This window comes from Aythya fuligula, chromosome 7, assembly GCF_009819795.1.
Source record: "Aythya fuligula isolate bAytFul2 chromosome 7, bAytFul2.pri, whole genome shotgun sequence".
NCBI lineage: Eukaryota > Metazoa > Chordata > Aves > Anseriformes > Anatidae > Aythya > Aythya fuligula.
Genome location: NC_045565.1, coordinates 30,373,561 through 30,391,793, shown reverse-complemented (window position 1 = coordinate 30,391,793; position 18,233 = coordinate 30,373,561). Strand labels below are relative to the sequence as shown.

General features: G+C 40.1%; 1 protein-coding gene across 1 annotated transcript; it reads right to left on the bottom strand.

Annotated features, from left to right (window-relative positions):
* Window positions 1-3,485: 3,485 nt before the first annotated feature.
* LOC116491356 (pancreatic lipase-related protein 2-like) lies at window positions 3,486-15,866 on the bottom strand. The gene is made up of 13 exons (XM_032191234.1): window positions 15,801-15,866; window positions 15,169-15,217; window positions 14,195-14,349; window positions 12,530-12,655; window positions 10,919-11,053; window positions 9,007-9,115; window positions 8,285-8,401; window positions 8,072-8,194; window positions 7,218-7,336; window positions 6,246-6,375; window positions 5,859-5,970; window positions 4,641-4,808; window positions 3,486-3,549 (listed from the first exon to the last, which is right to left on the bottom strand). The coding sequence occupies exons 1-13, from the start codon at window positions 15,864-15,866 to the stop codon at window positions 3,486-3,488; spliced, it is 1,473 nt and encodes a 490-aa protein (XP_032047125.1).
* Between the last annotated feature and the right edge of the window lie 2,367 nt (window positions 15,867-18,233).

The window sequence follows — 18,233 nt, the reverse complement described above, 5'->3', positions numbered from 1 at the left end:
TGCAGCCTGTACCTCTGACCGCCACATATGTGAGTCAGCATTGCCTGGCTCCAGCTGAGATCATGGTGCTGCAAAATCTACTAAAAATCTGCTTTAAAAAATAAAATAAAAAACATACTAACAAAATTACTGAAATTCTACTAAAAAAAAATCTACTGCAAGATCTACTAAAGACATGACTGAAGTTCGGAGTGATTTTTGTTCTGTTAGGGTTACTCTGCTAGTAGGATGCATACCAGCTACTTTAGAACCAGCATAAGGACACCCGTATGTGCTACTATTCCCCTCCATACTGTCGTGTATTAGGACGCCATTTACCTGACATGGTAAAAGCCACCCACCCTGCCCCAGACCTGAGCTACTTACGGTGCAGCCTTGAAACTCCATGCACAGAGCGAACTTTGCATGCACTTTATAGTTTGCCTTATCCTTGGAAATGTTCCTGGAAAGATAGGGAAAATTTGTTTATTTCAGATTATAGTTTATAGTTAAGCTGTAAAATGGCTTTAATAACTGTTTTCTCCGTGAAGTCCAAAACTGTTGGACATTGATCCCTTGAATTGGTGTGCTGGAGGCCAGAATAGGGTTGGAGCTCCAAAAGTAGCATAATTCCCAAGCAACAATTCATTAGGAATAGCACATTAGAAAGAAATATGTGGGTTTGGGGGGCAGTGCATTTAAGGGCTTGTCTTAACTGGGAAGGCTCTTGTTTTTAGTGTTGTGTAAGTGGCATTTAGGGGTCTGCTAAGTGGTTACTCTAAGTGATGTGCTGAGAGCAAACATGCCTGAAATATATACCAATTACACATGGAATTGCCCCAGATGTTGGGACATGGCTGCTTTGTGTTTTGTAGCAGTATTACAGAGTTCACCAGCTCATTCTCCTAAAGACATCAGCTAAAAGGTGAAAGAAAATCTGTGCAAATGAACGAGGCCAGGCCTGGGAACCCCTTGGTCCTATTCTTCCATAGGAGAATGACATAAGCAGACTCAAGGGAAAAAAAAAAAAAAAAAAAAACAATACCTCAGTTAACTTTTCACCTAGAAAGCTTTGTCACTTTTTTTTTTTGACATTCCCTAATCTTCACCTTTGGGAATGACCAAATGGATACCAGCTGCATGCGTGGGTATCACACTGCTATCATCCATGCTAGCGGGTTTTATTTCTTTAAATAATAACAAAATTTTATTTTGTTTTTCCTAAAACATCACTTTTGATACTAATGTAGAGCACAGTGCTTCCATCCTTAGCTGAAGTAGCAATTTAATTTGTATGTTCCTATCTGTGAGTGATACGGGAGAATCAGCAAATGCCCTGCAGCATGATAAGTTTTGCTAAATACTTGTTCAGAGTGAGGTGGGAACTGTCTTTTCCGTTTAACTTAAGAGCCGGTGGAAAAGATTTGAGTTAGGTTTTTGTCATAATTACTCAGCTTCTCTTTGTCAACACCATAATAAAACATGACAAACTGAATAACTACGCAAATCTGTAGTCCGTGGGCAGCTGGGTTTCAGGTGCTTGCTTTTCCTTTAGTTAGAGGGTGTGGGGCTGGGATGCATGGCTCAAGTTGCTCTCTGTGCCTGGAGGAGCTGCTTTGGCCCTGGAGGCCTCCCAATTCAGGGACTGTTGGAAAAAAGATGTCTTTTGAGAAAGAAAGTGTCAAATAAGGACTCAGCTGTGTTTTAGAATGAAAGGGATTGCTGTCTGAAGTAGGAAGAGAGCCTGAAGGAGACCCATGAGAGGAATGGATTTCACATGCTACAGGAAGGCCCCAGCTTGCTTCTGGAATGTGCTGTCGGGCTTCCTGGCATTGTTCACACTTCCTTTGCCACCTGTAAGGTCCCTAAGTGACTTGTAATGTTGGTGGCTGCAGAGCTCTCCTGGCTGAACCTCAGCCTTGTGTTTAATTGTGCTTGGTTAGTGTTTAGTCAATACTATAGTGGCTGATGTCTTGTTGTGTTTTAATGACATCATCATAAATGCTCTCAATGTTATACTTCTACTGATATTTCTTGGAGGTTTATCTACTCAAATGCTTCTACATCGTTTCTCAAACATGGGGAAATGGGAGAGAATGAATGGAAAGAAAACTAGTAAAAAAAAAAACCCTAGTTTTAGAAAAGTAGTTAACTAGTTTAGAAAACTAGTTAGTAAAACTCAGTTTTACTAACTGAGAGTTTGGGTTTTGTGCTTGGGAAAGTACATCCTTCCTTGGTTTCTTAAAGCTCCAGGTGGCTCATTCATGCTATGCTTTGCAGAGCAGTAGTGTTCACTTTAATGTGAAATAGTCGATCCCAGCTTCTGCAAAGCCTGGAGTTATTCAAATTCCCTATGGAATTATTATAAACACTTCTTAGGACTTGTTGTTTTCTAGCAAAAAATGGTGTAATCAAAGTTACCATGCTAAATATTAAATTATCTGGAAGAAATTATATATTCTATCTGTATTTACATATATAAATATATGTAGGTATCTGAACTAGCTCATCTATAATTCTCAGACGTTTGACCACAAAGCAGTATCACATGAAGCTGAATCCAAATTAATGGATACCATGCTTCATTTAGGCAAAAGTTTGAGAAGCAGTCCCCATTCCTGGAGGCACTGCAATACCAGGTTGTTCACAGCACAGATGGAGCAAGAACGTGCTACCTGGGAGTAGTGGAGAAGAACTACTTGTTGCGAGGGAGACGCAGAAGTTCATGGACATGGTTGGTGTGACCCTAGGCTCATAAAAATTGAAGCCTCAACTTAACAGGGGAGCTCTTTCTTGTCCTACCAACTGTAGTTAAAGAAATGAAAGGTGAGGGTGGAGGGAATGAAGCTTCCTGAAACACTGAGCTCAAGGGATGCTCACTGAAGGGGAGAGCAGTTGTGTCTGGCTCACAGCTTCCTTGAGTGAGCTGAGCAGATAGGCTACTCAGTGGCCCTGGGTGTTGGGGATGAGCTTATTTAGTTTTGCCTGGTGCCTCCGTGCAGGTACGGTGTACAAGGGGCGGCTCTGACTTGCTGAAGTCATTTTTTTCTGTTCTTGCCTTGTTCCACCACGTCTTTTGGGAGCAGTGCTCACGTGTGGTGTTGAAAGATTTTGAAGCATATCATCAGCCTCAGGACAGAGGCACTGGAGACAGTTCCTACTGCCCAGAGTGGGTTCTGCAGGCAGCAAACCTGGCAAATCATCAGCACAGTGGGGAAAATGTCCTTACCTGCTTTTCTTGGGGCACTGTTAGAGTAGGAATGTGCCAGTGTTAGAGATGGGTTTTGCCATACAAGATTTTCAGTTGCTTCCTAGTTATGAGTGCAATAAATATGCCTTCAACATGAGAAAATACTGACAAATGTGTTTGGAAATACTGAAGATAAAAAAAGAGGAAGCAACAGGTCAGTTTGAGAATTCCCTTTAATGGCCTTGAGCACCAGCATTGCCACACACAGGACTGTTTACACAGCTGCAGCGCACAGAACGGTTGTACTCAGTGCCCTCTAGCAAGGTGTAAGGAGCTGGGGAACTCCATATGTCACAGTTCCACGGCCACAGAGAGTTGACCTGGGAAGGAAAACAGCGTAATTCAAGATCTGTTTTATTTATACGCCTGCGTGCACACACACACACAAAGGAAAAGATATCAACCCTCACCTTGAGGGTTTTTAGTTAGCTCCATAACCCCACTTCAACCTTCCTGAAAGCCCATTGGCATTCACATATTAGCAGTAACAAGGCAAATTTCCTTCTTATGAGGAAAAGCTGTAAAATTTAGGTTTTGAAAGATGGATATAATTCATCTCTAGATTCACAAAGATAGCATTCCAGATAAAAAGCCAGAAAGTTATCTTGTTAAGTACACTTCACTGACACCAGCCATTTTACTAGACTGTCACAGCCTTTTTTTTTTTTTTGAGCTAACAGTAAAAGAACTTCAATTCTTGTCTAAATAATCCATGACAATGCCAAACAATAAGAAATATTAGAAAAAAACTCTAACATATATTTTCTCTGTTATGAAATATATCAATTAGTTCTTGACCTAAGCCAGCAGATGTGTGGAACAGCAAACTGTGGTCCTTCAAAAACAGCTTATCCATCTGTCTCTATGCCCCTCTCCACGCTTCTCTGTATAGATTAAAGATACGTTTCCTTCAGCTGCTTACACAGACCATCTCTATTAAATCTCTTACTCTTGCTTTTTTTCTGGACTTCACTCTGCATGCATAGTACCTGAAATATACACCCCAAGCTTGAAAATGACCCTACTTCTGGCTACATTCTCAGCCCAGCCATTTAAATTAGAATAATTCCTCCCTGATCATCTATGCAGTACTCCTGGTAATGCACCTGGGAATGAGACTTGCTTTATCTCAACAGCACTGTGGTGCTGGTTTGTAATTGTTTTGCTGTGGCAGAGTATAGTACCCAAATTATTTACTACTGGATTCTTTTCCAGACCATTATTCACCATTCTGTATTTGAACATTTCCTTTTCTATCCCAAGAGTAGTACCTTGTCCTTGTCATAACTGAAATTCATATTGTTGATTGCACATTGTGTGTCAGGTTTATCAAGACCATTTTTTAATCCTGTCTCCCAGAGTCTTTCACTCCTTTCCCATTCCTTCTGACCTTCTGGAAGGACATACTTACCGACGACCATCTTCTCCGTGAATTATATTGACTGTTTCTGCTCCCAGTCTTGCCCAGAGCAGAGTGAATAAGGTTTTATTCCAGAGAAATTCAACTTTCGCAGTATTTTTGGGGTTAATTTCAACATCAAGGTATTTTGTATAAACCTGGTCTTCAGAGAGGGCTCCACTGGAAACAGAATGAAGACAGTGAGGATAAATGTAATAGTTTAGAGGCTACTGGACTAAGTTTTGTTCTCCACAAGATCAGGCTTTTCCCTTTGTTGCTGTACTTTCCAACAGCATAGGGTGTTGGACTGGGACCCTGTAGGCATGTGCTGAACAGGGAGAGGACGAAAACAATCCCAAAAACTTTTAATGGGTATGTGGCAGGAGAGAACCAGGAGATGATCAGGGTGAGGTGGAGATGGCTGCTGGGGTTTGTGTGCCTCCAGCACCTGAGCACTGGGTTTTGCAAGTAGGGAGGGCTCCGGGTGAGGTTTTCAGGGATGATTATATAGATAAGCTGGGAACTTCTGTCTCTGCTTTGCACACACACACAGAGGGGCATGGGAGAGCACGTGGAAGCACTTGTTTCAGAGCAGGTACAGAAGACAGTGAGGGCTGTGATTTGGATAGCCAACAGAGATTAAGTTATGAATGAAAGCCACTGTCCAGACCATATACATGTAAATGTGATATTTATATCATAGTGATGGATTTTAATGTATCTAGGAAGGAAGTACACACATCCAATTTGCAACCCGAGGTCAGGCACAGGATAGCCTTGCAGGAGAGCATACAGCAAGTCACTGGCAGCGCAGGGAGCCTTATCATCACCTGGGTGACTGCGTTAATGTGTGTGATGCCGTGCTGGCATGGGAGAGGTCGCGCTAACGTGCGTACGAAACAGGTGAGCGCAGTCAGAATTACGTGAATACAAGAGGTGCAATCTTTTTTCCTTTAATGAGCAATTCAGAGAAACAGCACTTCCGTCAGGCTGCATTCCTAATTCACTGTAAAGTCACAGAACTCATGAAAAGGACGTGACTTTTACTTCTTGGCACAACCATCCTTCTGCTCTCTTAGGTCTTAACTACAGGATAACTTTTTTCATAGCTAATGTTAACTAGACTGTCAGCAACAAAGAATAAGGGTTTACACTGCTCAAATATCTGGAAACTGTGTAGATTAAGGTTATCAGTATTACATGCTATAGGGCAATGCTAATTTATCTTACCTGGCAATTTCATATTCTTTTTTGTTCCCCTCTGTGTCATGGAAAATTAGGTTTATGTCCCCCCTCATTTTCTTTACACCAGACAGTTTGATAAACACTTTTTGTCTCCAACCTGCGTAAGAACAGCAGATTAAAACTGGATTGTCATCAATAGGAGAGAATTAGAAGTGCTAGCATCCTGGAAAATTCTTTTTTCCTTTCCAGAATTCATTCATGCTAGCTAATGAAAGATTCATTGAGCTTGAAAGATGATGATGTGATGCAGCATTGTTTTTGGCAGAGGTCTTAGCAGGTGTTTATAGAAGTAACAGAAGAGCATGGCTGTAAATCGTATCAAAGCAATCACTTTTCAAACGTGAACAACTGTAACAAACCTTCTCCACTTACTAGTGAAAGGTGGATCTGCTCCTGTATTTAAAAAATATTTTTGGTTTACTCTCTTAAATTTGTCTGGAAATCTGTCAGCATAGTGCCCCATCATCGGACACCCCTCTTGGGGACATGGGAAACATTCTCCCTAGGAAAGATATGAGCATCGGTTAATGAGGAGTATGGTTTTCATCCTGTCTTGAACAAACCTAAGGCTCAGTTAAGGCTTCTGTTCTAACCTTGCAAAGCTGGGGCACTGCAGCACCAAAACCTGATAATGGGCTCTGTACTCGTGCACACAAGCACATGTGGAATAAGCAGACATGATACCTGTGTACATGATGGTCGGAAATTCCCTATTTTGGGGAGTCTATTCTTCATCTAGAGTTTAGGATGAAATGTAAGTCCAATTTACCCTATCAGTGGAAGGGAACCTGCCTGTATCCATGTTGCAACACTATATAGGAGACAAAAGAATCATATGTACTTTAAGTTTCTTTTGTAAGCGTATTTATTCAGGTGCTCTAATCAGTGCCCAGTGTAAATTAGAACAGGCTTTTTTTTTTTTTCTTTTTTTTTTTTCTTTCTTTTCTTTTCTAGAACAGCCTTTTCCAAAAGGCTTTTGGAAGCTCCAAATCTCTCTTCTTCCAGCCAGGACTTAGTAGGGTTAGTATGCCAAGAGCCTATACGCTCTTTGCATAAAGGCTTAGGGTGAGAGTTGCATGGGGTTTATTTTTTATTTTTCTCTTTATTTTGGTGGTTTCATCTGTGCATTCATTTTTTAAAAGCAAAATAGTTGATGGAGCCCCTGTGTGCTGTGCCTCCTCCTACTAACTTGCACTGCCCAAGTTGATTTTTGAGCTCAGGTCTGCTGCTGGCTAGGTGATGTGAGAGCAGAACCACAGGTGTCCAAGTGCTCTGTGCACATGGTGTGATCTATCCTGATTGCAGAGGTCTGGATTATTTTCTTTAGACTTCATCCATACTTACTGCCTCATAGGATTTGTATGATTCACAGGGATATCCAATGAATCCAGTGGGATAGAGGATGCTTTCAAAATAATACTCATGGCTGCGTGAGTGATGGCATCCCCCAAAAATAGTAGCATCTGTTGGGAGAAAAATTGTGAGCATCCATGAAATAACCTCCTGTCATCCTGTACAAGACTTGTACTTGCCTTATCATGAGACATGGAATATAACAGCAGCATGGCCTAGTAATATATACATACACACACACATATACATAGCTGTCTGTATATATGGTGTTGCAGCAAGTGACATTAAGTACAGTTTTAAAACGTTTAGTAGAACAAAGAGAATTCCTCAGCCTTCTGCCAACCACTCCAAAGCCTGAAGAAGTCTCAGGTGGAGATGTGAGGTGCCCACAGTCCCTGACAATGCTGTGTGCTTCTGCCTATTGCGTAACTTCAGGGTGTTGGATGCTCCTTGCAGCATCTGTGAGGGACCAAGTGTAGTGCCGTTGTGCTGTGGGTTTAGCAATGACACTAGCTACCCTCAGCCTAGAAAGTGTCCTGTTGGAAGTGCCACTGTTGTGGGGCTGAACTTTCCTCTCTGTGTTCTGCAGGTTCAATTCAAACTGCAGAAGCAAAACCAAGGTCTATTTTGATGCCTCTGACTACTACTTTTCCTGCAATGTTCCCTGAGTAGCTCTGTTCTGATCTAGCCTTTATTTCTCGTTTTATATTTCTGCTTATAAGTAAACAGGCAAAAATACATATATATATTTTACTGTTTTCTTCCAGAAGAATAGTTACTTTCACAGTTTGTGTTTAGAATTGAATGAAAATTAAATACTGAGCTAGTTGGGAATGTATGCTTACCTGCAATAAGAGCTTCAAAATCATTTTGTTTCATCTCTGGAATTAAATCAGTGCATCCAGGCATTACAGTTCCTCCGTTTGGGTAAAAGTCAAGGTGACCAGTGGCATTGTACATTCCAAGCCCTAGGATACATACACGATTGTGTCACAGTCTCAAGGTACATATGCAACATGCCCATCTCTACAGCTACTTGCTTGCACATGAACTCTTACCTATGGCAGGAAAGTGGGCAGCATTACTGTGAATAACATCAACAAAATTTGCATCTGAAGGATCCAGCCTCACCTCTGGAGGAGTGCCTTCAAAATAGGGCCCAGCAGGGTCCAAACCTTTAACAAAAAACAACAACAAAAAAAAGGGGGGGTTCAGGAGAGGGAAAAGTTACACGTTAATGCCTTTTACCAACTTATAACATCAGACATTTAATATGGCACAAGTTATGGTGAATAATGACCAGACTGAACCCAATGCACAAAAACAACATGGTTTTGTGAACCTTTCTACAGACTCATTCTATTATAAGCAAAATATTTTCTAATAGGATATATATTAGCATTGTATTACTGTGAAGGAGGTATTTTATTATCAGTGGTTTTGTTACTGGACTGTTGAGCATCATGGATAGGAAAACAGGCTTTTGGATGTGTTGTTTTGTCGTCGTATACTGCTGGATGCAACCCAGTGGATGACTGTGATGTTGCAAACATACTAACAAAGAGCTCTTCTGCTAAATAGTTTTAAACCTAACTAGAGAAAAAAAAAAAAAAAAGATTTAATAATTACCCTTGTTTCTGAGAAGTCTAAAGTTTGTTTATTCATACATGGTGCCTGCAGCACTGCCAATGGTTTAATTCCAGTCTACAGACCAGAGTGCTGCAAGTTTCTTTCCACTAGAAGTGTCCCTGCTAGATCTGCCCCTTGGTGAGCAGCCTACCTGTGATCCGCCGGATGCCTCGAATCCTCCTTCCCGCCTCTCCCGCTGTATGTGCGCCCAGGCTGTGGCCAATTAGATGGATTTCACAAGGGGAGTACCTGAAGAGTTTCTGATTGTTGTGGAGGGAGACAAGAACAGAGGCTTTCAGTAGTGAGCAAAAAGGATGCCTTACACTGAGGGCCTTTGCGAGCCTGTTGGCTGACTTCTTGATTAGCCAACAGTGTGTGAGCTGCTTGAGTTAATTATTGTTTAAATTAACCTAAGATTTGAAAGAAAAATGCCCAATCTAGAATTTTAAATGCCTCACGATGATGGATTTACCATCATAGCCTCAGCATATGGTTACCGTATTCAGTTACCCTTGGTGACAAAATATGAAAATTCTTTCTCATTTGGATTAAGCCCTAATTTAAAGTTCCAACAATATGATCTTGTTTTTTATTTATTGACACTGTTATGGAGCCGTCTTTCATCATGCAACTGTTCTCCATGGGTCTGCTTAGCAAATGTGATCATGTCACTCAATAGTACCTTCACTGACAGGCTGTGGGGTTTGGCATCCATTCTTCTCTTTGCCAAGAGTCACCTGTACAGGACCTGCACTTCTCAGCTGTTATACATGCTTTGAAGACAGCAGTAGAAATTAATGAGCATGTAATCTGCCTGCAGGGGACACATTTCAGCCAGGCATATCCTGGGTTTGTAATGTCCAAAGTCAACAAGGATTGATCGCTAACTGCTTGAGGTTTTTACACTAAGTTTTCTTTTGTAATGTATATACCAAAAAAAAAAAAAAAAAAAAGGCAAATCTTTACTATCGATCTGTCTGTGCCTATCAAGTGACAGATACTTTCAAATACTTTTTACTGTAATTCTATTTACAGTGCAGCTTAATTTTGCTTAAGGCCAAACTCCCCAAATCTGTAAATTGTGGAAAAGAAAAATTAAGGATCACTTTTTGCAGTTTTGTAATGGGGAAAAAAAAAGAGTTTAATTACCACACCATTTGCAGTCTAGAGATATTAAATGAAAAGAGGCAGACAGAGATCACATAATAAACTGAACCATCGTCAAATGACCTGGGAGTTGCATACAAAGAAGAAAGACGCAAAAACAATAGTGTGAGGCTAGATATGAGGCCTTCCTAGGTAGAAACAGCAGACTGTACCTCAGCTGGTTCTAGAGAAGTGGTTTTTGGTACTTGAGTATTCGTGAAGTTGGTATGTGGCCTTGTGGTCTCTGGAATATCTATAAAACACAAGGACTGCCTAGTTTCCAGCATCAAGTCTGCAGCCAAATAGGGGCTGATTTCAGCAGCCCTAAGTACCTGCAAGTCTCTTTGAAGTCAGTGGGACGTGGTGGTACTCTTAAACTTTGCAGCTGAGCAGTCTGTGCTATGTGAGTAAAAGTGAACGCTTGCCTTCAGGAACATGAAGCTCACAACTAGAAGGCAACGGGACAATTTATTGTGCTTGTAGACAGCAAATACCAAGTGAATCTCTGTGGTGCTTCTAGCTCCACATCACTTCAGTGCTCCTGAGGTGCTGATATGCTTGTGCTAGAAGTAAATTATTCAGGTAAAGACTCTTGTAAGCACTGAACGCGTGCCTTGCCTCGTTGCCACTGAACGCCTTCTTACCTGTAACATCGTACGGAAATGTTGCCACCTACTGGTCTTTAATTAATTGACACCTCTTTTCAACTACATTAGCTTAATTGGAGTCTTTTGTGGCTGTGAGAAGTCCTTACAGAGCTGATAATTAGTATAATTAGCTGTATCTCAACTGCATGCATTGTACAGCTCTTTCTGAAGCAGTAGCTGACCGTACTAGATGAAGTTCAAAATCAAAGAAATATCATAATCCCACTGCATCTACTTAAGAGCTGTGTGTTGTGGAGCTGTATCTTTTACCTGTAAAGTTTTTATGAAATAAGCAATCTCGGCTCCAATCACGCGGATGTTGTTCACTGCGCTGACGTAAGTGCCTTTTGCACCTTCTTTCCAATCAACAGCAATGCAGTTCATGTTTTCTGCCTCCAGTAAGAGCTGAGGTGGGAACACATAAAGCAAAGCATTTAAGGAAACTAAATAGCAGACAGGAATTCAACTTAAATCAAAATAAACAATAAATGGTAATATAATCATGCAATTTCTCATTCATTACTGAATCGAACTCTTCACTGTAGCCTGTACCACACAGAAAAATGAATCTTCTTATAAAACAGAATACAGCAAACTATTCATCAAAGTCTCAAGTTTGAAAGACTGTAATCAAAAATATTTTACTATAAGACATTTGAATACATATTTAATGTGGTTTGGAAAAGCCACACAACTGCACAGTAGCTGTTACGTGCACTATGCGACTTTCTTTAAGTATCATCTGTAGCTTAACTAAATAGTATTGGAAGTGGATTTATTTACCAAGTGTCTTTAAAACTGGGAAAGTCATGTCAGACTGGAAAGGTTCAGAGCAGACTAGAAAGTTCCTGTTTCAGCAAATATACCTAATGTATCTGTCACTTCTGTAATGGCCACAGCCTTGCAGAGATCGGTGATTTTTCCACTAGAATAATCATGTATTAAAGTCTGCAGCGGTAGCTTTCTGAGACTAAAGCTTATGTAAGGTTTGAGAAGGATCAGGGAATAGAAACAAAAAATAATGCATGGTAAACAGTTGAAGGTGAATGCCAAAGAAAGCAGAAGCTTGAATCCTCTGCGTTAGGTACACCATGAAAATGGCTTCTAGTTAGGCAGATAGAATTGCTGTTTCTTTTCCACTGGAAAATTTGGATATGTAATATTCTAGATTTAAAGTTTTCACAGATTTACGAACAAAAATAATGCTGCAGAACTGTGACTTAGCATTCAGTGGCAGTCTTTTTCTGTCTTTGTGAAAGAAGCAGAAAAAAGATTTTTCTGCTTTGCCAGAACCAAGGCTGACACCACCACCATACGCTCCACTGGCCAGAGGGCAGCAGCTCGGTTTTGTGGTAACTTTTTTTTTTTTTTTTTTTTTCTTTGCACTCATTAATCAAACAGAAAGCTTTGTCTTTTTTTTCTTTTTTTTCCCTTTTTTTTTCTTTCTTTCCTTACAAATTGAATAGTTCTGAAACAGAAGAGTATTTGTAGGTTGAAACTTGAACTATTCAGGAAAGCCTTCAGCTGAAGGATGGTTCAATAGTTCCTGATGGGAGAAACAGTGAGTTGGCCTAATCTGATATTCTGACACCAGTGCAGAGGCTGGGGACATCTGTGTTCGGTTTGTTGCTTTGATCTGCTTTGCAGGGTTTTGGGGATGAAAATTCTTCTAGAGAAGCACAATGTCAGAGATGAGCAAGAAGCTGTGACTACACAGCACCTTGCAGAATCGGAATATTTTAGTTTTGGTTGGGAACTTCTTGGTTGGTATCTGCAACTATTTAATGCATTACAAAATAGCAGGTGAACCTTGGTGTCTAAGTGATAAGAACAGAATGTAGTTACAACTGCTGAAGGAAAACAGAGGATATAGTCTCATACCAAGCACATTTCTACCACCCAGCCTGATTTTCCAGTGCTGCCAAATCCATGAATGATGAAGGAGGTTTTCCTGCGTGAGGAGAAATGTGAGTTTTGGATTGTTGAGGAGTTTATTGCTGAGATCACCTGTGTGTAAACAAGCAAACAAAAAAATCAAGTTGTTTTATCTTCTCACACTTTTAAGTTTTTTAAAAGTGTCATCTAAGTCATCACCTTTTGTAGGACTCTCACAACTCCTTTTAATGGGCAGAGTCCCAGGCACTTCTCTATCCCATCTTTCCCAGTCCTACCACTGTCTCCAAAGTTGTGCCAATGTGGTTTCTGCTGCTCCTGTCTATTTTCCTTGACGCAGTAGGAGCTCCCCATATAAAGTCCAGAGTGCCTCATGATGCCTGTTGGCCTGAGAAGGAGAGCTCCATGCCTCCTGATTCAGCTTGCCCTTCTACTGACCTGACCTTTGGCGTCTGTGTGATGCTTTGCATCTAAGAAACAGCATGTCTTTCTGGGCAGGGGATGTTTCCTGTCTGATTTTGTAACCAACTACTCCACAAAGGCTGAAAGAATTTAATGCAAGAACTGTATGCAATAGTGGTGAAACTGATTTTGGCCCACCATGTGTTGCCGCAAGCTGTTTAATTATATATATCTCTTACTCTCAGTGTGATCTCTGACCATCTGCATTGTTTTCAAACAAATATAGCACCTGTGATGTGAGCTCAGGGAGTTTTGGTGTGGAGGGCTGTGCACTAGATCAGGGAGATGTTTAGGTGCAGTGGCTGGGAAGTAATGCAAGGTGCATTTTGATTTATTTTATCAACAACCAAAATGCCTGAGTAACTGATGCTGACTGTATGCCGTGAGCTCACATGTCCCTGCTCTGCAGATCGTAAAAGTTTATTATAGGTGTTAACTTCTCATCCTTACAGAGCCTGAGCTGGACTCGTAGCATGGCAAACAGGACTGCTGTAAGCTGCGACGTTTGTGCTGGCAGCGCTGCCATTGTGCTTCATGGCAGTAGATTCATAAATGCTCCTGTATGGAACAGGGGACACTAGGTTTGGGAGCCTGCAAGGGATTTAGCAGCCTCACGTGCATTTACTGAATTGGTGCAGTCCCAGCCCCACATCTTGCAGTTCCTTCTCCTTGCTTGGCTCAGAATTTCAGGGCATGAACAACTTGGGTGGGTCTGTCTTAATTTTGGTATGGACAGAGGCAGGTAAGCATGTACAGTCACCCAGACTTCAAGGAGGAATGTGGCTTAAAAATTGTATGAGAAGGGCCTGCTTCAGACTTCTGTTTTTAGAAGTCAATGGCACAGCTTCCCCATAATACATCAGCAGTTGTTCTCCTGTCTGAGTGTTCATAAAGCTGCTTATTTGAACAGGATTCCAGCTTTCCTGAGAGACCTAAACACATGCAAAGGATAGTCTGCTATAACCCACTTCTTGTGCAGGGAAATACCAGGAAATCTGTTCCATCTGACAGTTCCTTCACCATTTTTTTTTATGCTTTACCCCAAACAGTTTGAAGGAACATTAATGAGTGAACACTGAAACAAGCGTCTTATTTTGACTCATTTGCCTGTGATGAATGATGTAGGCTTTTTAACAAATTAACAAACAGTGGTAGCTTTAGTCAGTTCTTGATGTTAAAAATAAATGTCACCTGTGAGTTATTTCCTGTTTCCCTGGTGTAGAGAGAGAAGCTCAAGTTCATATGTTCAGGAGAGTCAGGCAAACCTGTCAGAAGTCTCCCTGGTACCCCAGACCAGGGGGGGTCATCTGAGAAACAGCCAAGCCTGGGGAAGCAAATTTCTTTACCTAGAGTAGAAGAAACAAATGGTTTATGTTTTGGACTCTCTTACAGCTAGATAATATGTTTAATACTGCAACAGTCTGAAGACTGTCCTCAGGAAACTGAGGATTTTGTTCTATGATTGATTTTGAAACAGATTTCTTCTTGTTTTCTTTATGGATATTGCCTGAAGCAGGTAGCACAAGGGGAGCTATATAATTTGAAGATAAACCAAACCAAGTAGGGATCCAGATACATTTTTGACATTATATTCTCAACATATAAAAGCTTTTTTAATTTTTATTTTATTTTATTTTTTTAAGACTTTTAAGAAACACTTCTTAGAATTGCTCCCACATTCTTCCTGCATCAAAGCATTATGCCTCTTTGGAGGAATGGATACATATGCAGTAGCCTTGCATAGTGAATGATTTGATCATTTCTTTTAATACATCATCATTTTCCAGATCAAACAGGTCTGTTGCTCTCATGCTCAACTTTTCTGTTCTAGCACTGTTTGTTGTGCTAAGTACCCTATTACTGAGCCATTCTTTGTCAACAGCAGTAACAGGTAGAGACAGCTTATGCAACGTCTTGATAGAGCTAGGGCACATGACTGCAGTTCTCCTCTGAATTTTTGGCATAAAGTTATGTATCTCGTATTCTTAATGAAACTGAAATGAGATGGAGCCTTTAGCATTAGGTCCTGCACAGTAATAGACTTTCCCACAGAATGACACACAAATCATGCTATGACTTCAATGTAAAATACGTCACTGTCTCCTCTGTATTACTTTGTCTGAATTCATCTTTTAGTGATTGTTTTTATAGATGTTGTGTCTCACCTGTTACTGAGCCAAGGAGATAAAATGCAATAATCCATATTCCAACCACCTAAAGCAAATCAAATACACAGGTTAAACTTTTTATTTGTGTTACATTTTTATAAAAGGGACAGATCTATAAAGAGAAACACAACGACCTGCAGCCTAGAAGGAATAACCCAGTACCCCTGAGGGGCCAGTCAGCTGGAAGTTGATTTTTTGAGCTTTGCAGAAAGAGATGTGGGGGGGTCCTGCTGGCCATCAACTTGACCATGAGCTAGCAACGTGTTGGGTCTCTGAGTATCCTGGGCTGCATTAAGAGGAGCACTACTGGCATGGTGGGGTGGGAGATCCTTCCCCTCCACTCAGTTCTCTGTTTTTTGCATTTCTTGCACATCCAATGCTGGACGTAGTTTGCTGAGGGGGTGAATTGGACCATGATGTTCTGACTCTCCTGCCAGCCAGAGGTGTGGAGAACTGATGGGCATGCATGTAACTTGGTGGAAGTCAGCATGCTTGGCAGCTGTAGGCTGTTTGTGCTGCCTTCACCCTGGGCTCATTGTGTTTCTTCATATACCCTCCTTTGTTTGGATGCCTTTCCTCTACATTTTCCTCTCTTGGCTTTCCTATGGCAGGGGCTCTACATATTGTACCAGTTTCTTCCCTTCCTGTTTGCCTTCTTCACTGTTCTCAATTTCCTCTTCTTCTAGGTGTTTCATATGGCACCCACCTCCCCTTTTCCACATTTTGCTTTTCTTGTAAAGTAACAATCCTGAGCTGTAACTGCTTTTCAGTCCTAAAATCTTGAAAGGCAGCTCTGAAATTAATAGGCTTATGAAGAAAATGGATGAAGACTCACAGGTCATGTCTATAATCTGTGCTGTACTTCTTTTCAGAACATCTCACCAAGGGGTAATGATTTTAGAAAATGTGGGAGGTTGTTACCAAACAAGAGTGATCAGCAATTTCTTTTCAGAGGTTCTTCCTTTGAAAGCAGAAACTGGAAATGAACGGGTAGCTAGGCAAGTAATTCAAGGTAGAGAAAACTTTTTTGTGTGTCTGCGTGGAAAGTCAATTCATTTTGTTATTAAGAGAGGTGTATAGTTTGGATGGGAGACAATTTTTTAGCAGGTAGTTTTTCTATATTGGTTTGTGTTAGCCTAACAACAAAAGGACTGGGGAGATGTTAAGAAATGATATCTTTCTAAAAAGAGTTGAGGCAGCACACAATTTGATGGGAGAAAATTCTTTCAACAGGCATTTAAGAGCCTTAGTGCTGAACAAGAGGAACTGGAATGACTTGTTCGTGAATGTGAACTCAGCCTAACCAGCGCTGCTGGCAGGAGGGTTGCTGAATGCTGAGCTCCATTGTTTTACTGGAAAGAAATGGGATATGCACCTCACTTAGTAGGCAATCAGTAATAGCCATTTCCACTTTGTTGTACAGCTCAGAGGAAAAAAAAAAAAGTGAATGTTCATAGATTGACATCCTAATCTATAAAACACGGGTTTAGTAGCTGCCCTTCACAATCCAGCCACCCTTTGGACACTTGCTCAACCTGTGATTCATGGGCTGCTAGTGGATGGCTTGTGAGATATGAAAAAGTCTGAATATGACTGCCCCACACCTTTTCAGGATGTGTGTGCAAGCACAGACACAGTCTGTTCAAGACAGGCAAGACCAAGTGTTGGGGTTTTTAATTATTAACATTTGTAACCTAACAATCTTCCTGCAGGAAATAGTGATTTTGTTTTTATTTTAATTTAAAACAAAATATGTTGTTTATCTAATTCCTAAGATTTGTACTCACCATTCTTTTATCACCCTTATTGTCTCCGTTAGTGGTTAGCAGTAACAGAGTAACAGGACACAAAAAGTTTTCTGATTTCTTTAGTGCAGATTGGGTTGCTTTATGCTTTTTTAAAAAAAAGAAAAAAGAAAAAAAGAAAAAAATGTTAAGTATCTATAGTCTAACTCAGTAAACTGAAAGAAACTGGAAGAATACAGGACAATGAAAAAGGAATACTGGTAACTGGGAATTAGAAATCACACAAATTTCATAAGAAAAGCAGCAACGTTAACATACGTTTATGGCCTGTACAGTTAAGACAAGAGTTAAAGAATATCTCATGTATGGAGGAAGTAAAAAGATGCAATGTTTTTGATTCATTACTAGATAAAATTGGGCAAAAAACAATGGTAAGGCTGATCTGAGGTCTTTACACTTTTCTTTTTCTATGTTTACCAAAACAAGCTGATGTTTTTTTTTTTTTTTAAAAAAAAAAGAAAAAAGAAAAAGAAAAGAAAAAAAAAAAGATTGGTGATATTTAGAATAACCGCTAGAATTATGTATTTTAAAATAAAGACTGGTAATTCATAGCTTAGCTAAGAGCCTTTTTTTTTTTCTTTTCTTTTTTAAGGATACTCATCAAAAAATCTATTGAAAATTTCTTGTTAAGTTACTGATTAGTAAGAAAATTCCATAGACATGGTTTGAAGAAATCTGATATGCTAACAAGCTTTAAAAAAAAAAAAAAAAAAAAAAAAGATAAGAAGAATGATCTGTGGAGTTTCAGGACAACAGCCCAAGGCAGTATAACAAAAATTTCCACAGGACACTTGAAAATAAAATTTGTGCAAAACTGTTATAAGATTAAGTTGTGTAATTGAATTCAATTACATGACATGACAACCGCACACAACACTCTTATGAGATCAGTATTACTGGTCTCATAATACTTGAATTCCAATAAGATATTCTGCTACCTGATATTTTGATTAAGAAATTTAAATGATATGCATGCACTGCTACAACAGTTAAGTAGATTAAAAGTTGAATGTGTGGATTAAGTAGATTAAAATTTGAGTAATTATTCCATCTCAGAATATAATGGCAATAACTAGAAGGCAAGCCCTGGATTGCAAATACCGTTCTTGCTACCGTGCATGGTCACATAACATCATGATCAAAATGTGATCACGTTTTTTAGCTGTGGCTTTTGAGTTATTGAGCGTTTATGATGGATTATTACTAAGTAAGGTTTTAGAAGAATCAGTTCTTGGCTGAATGTTCACATTGCATGTG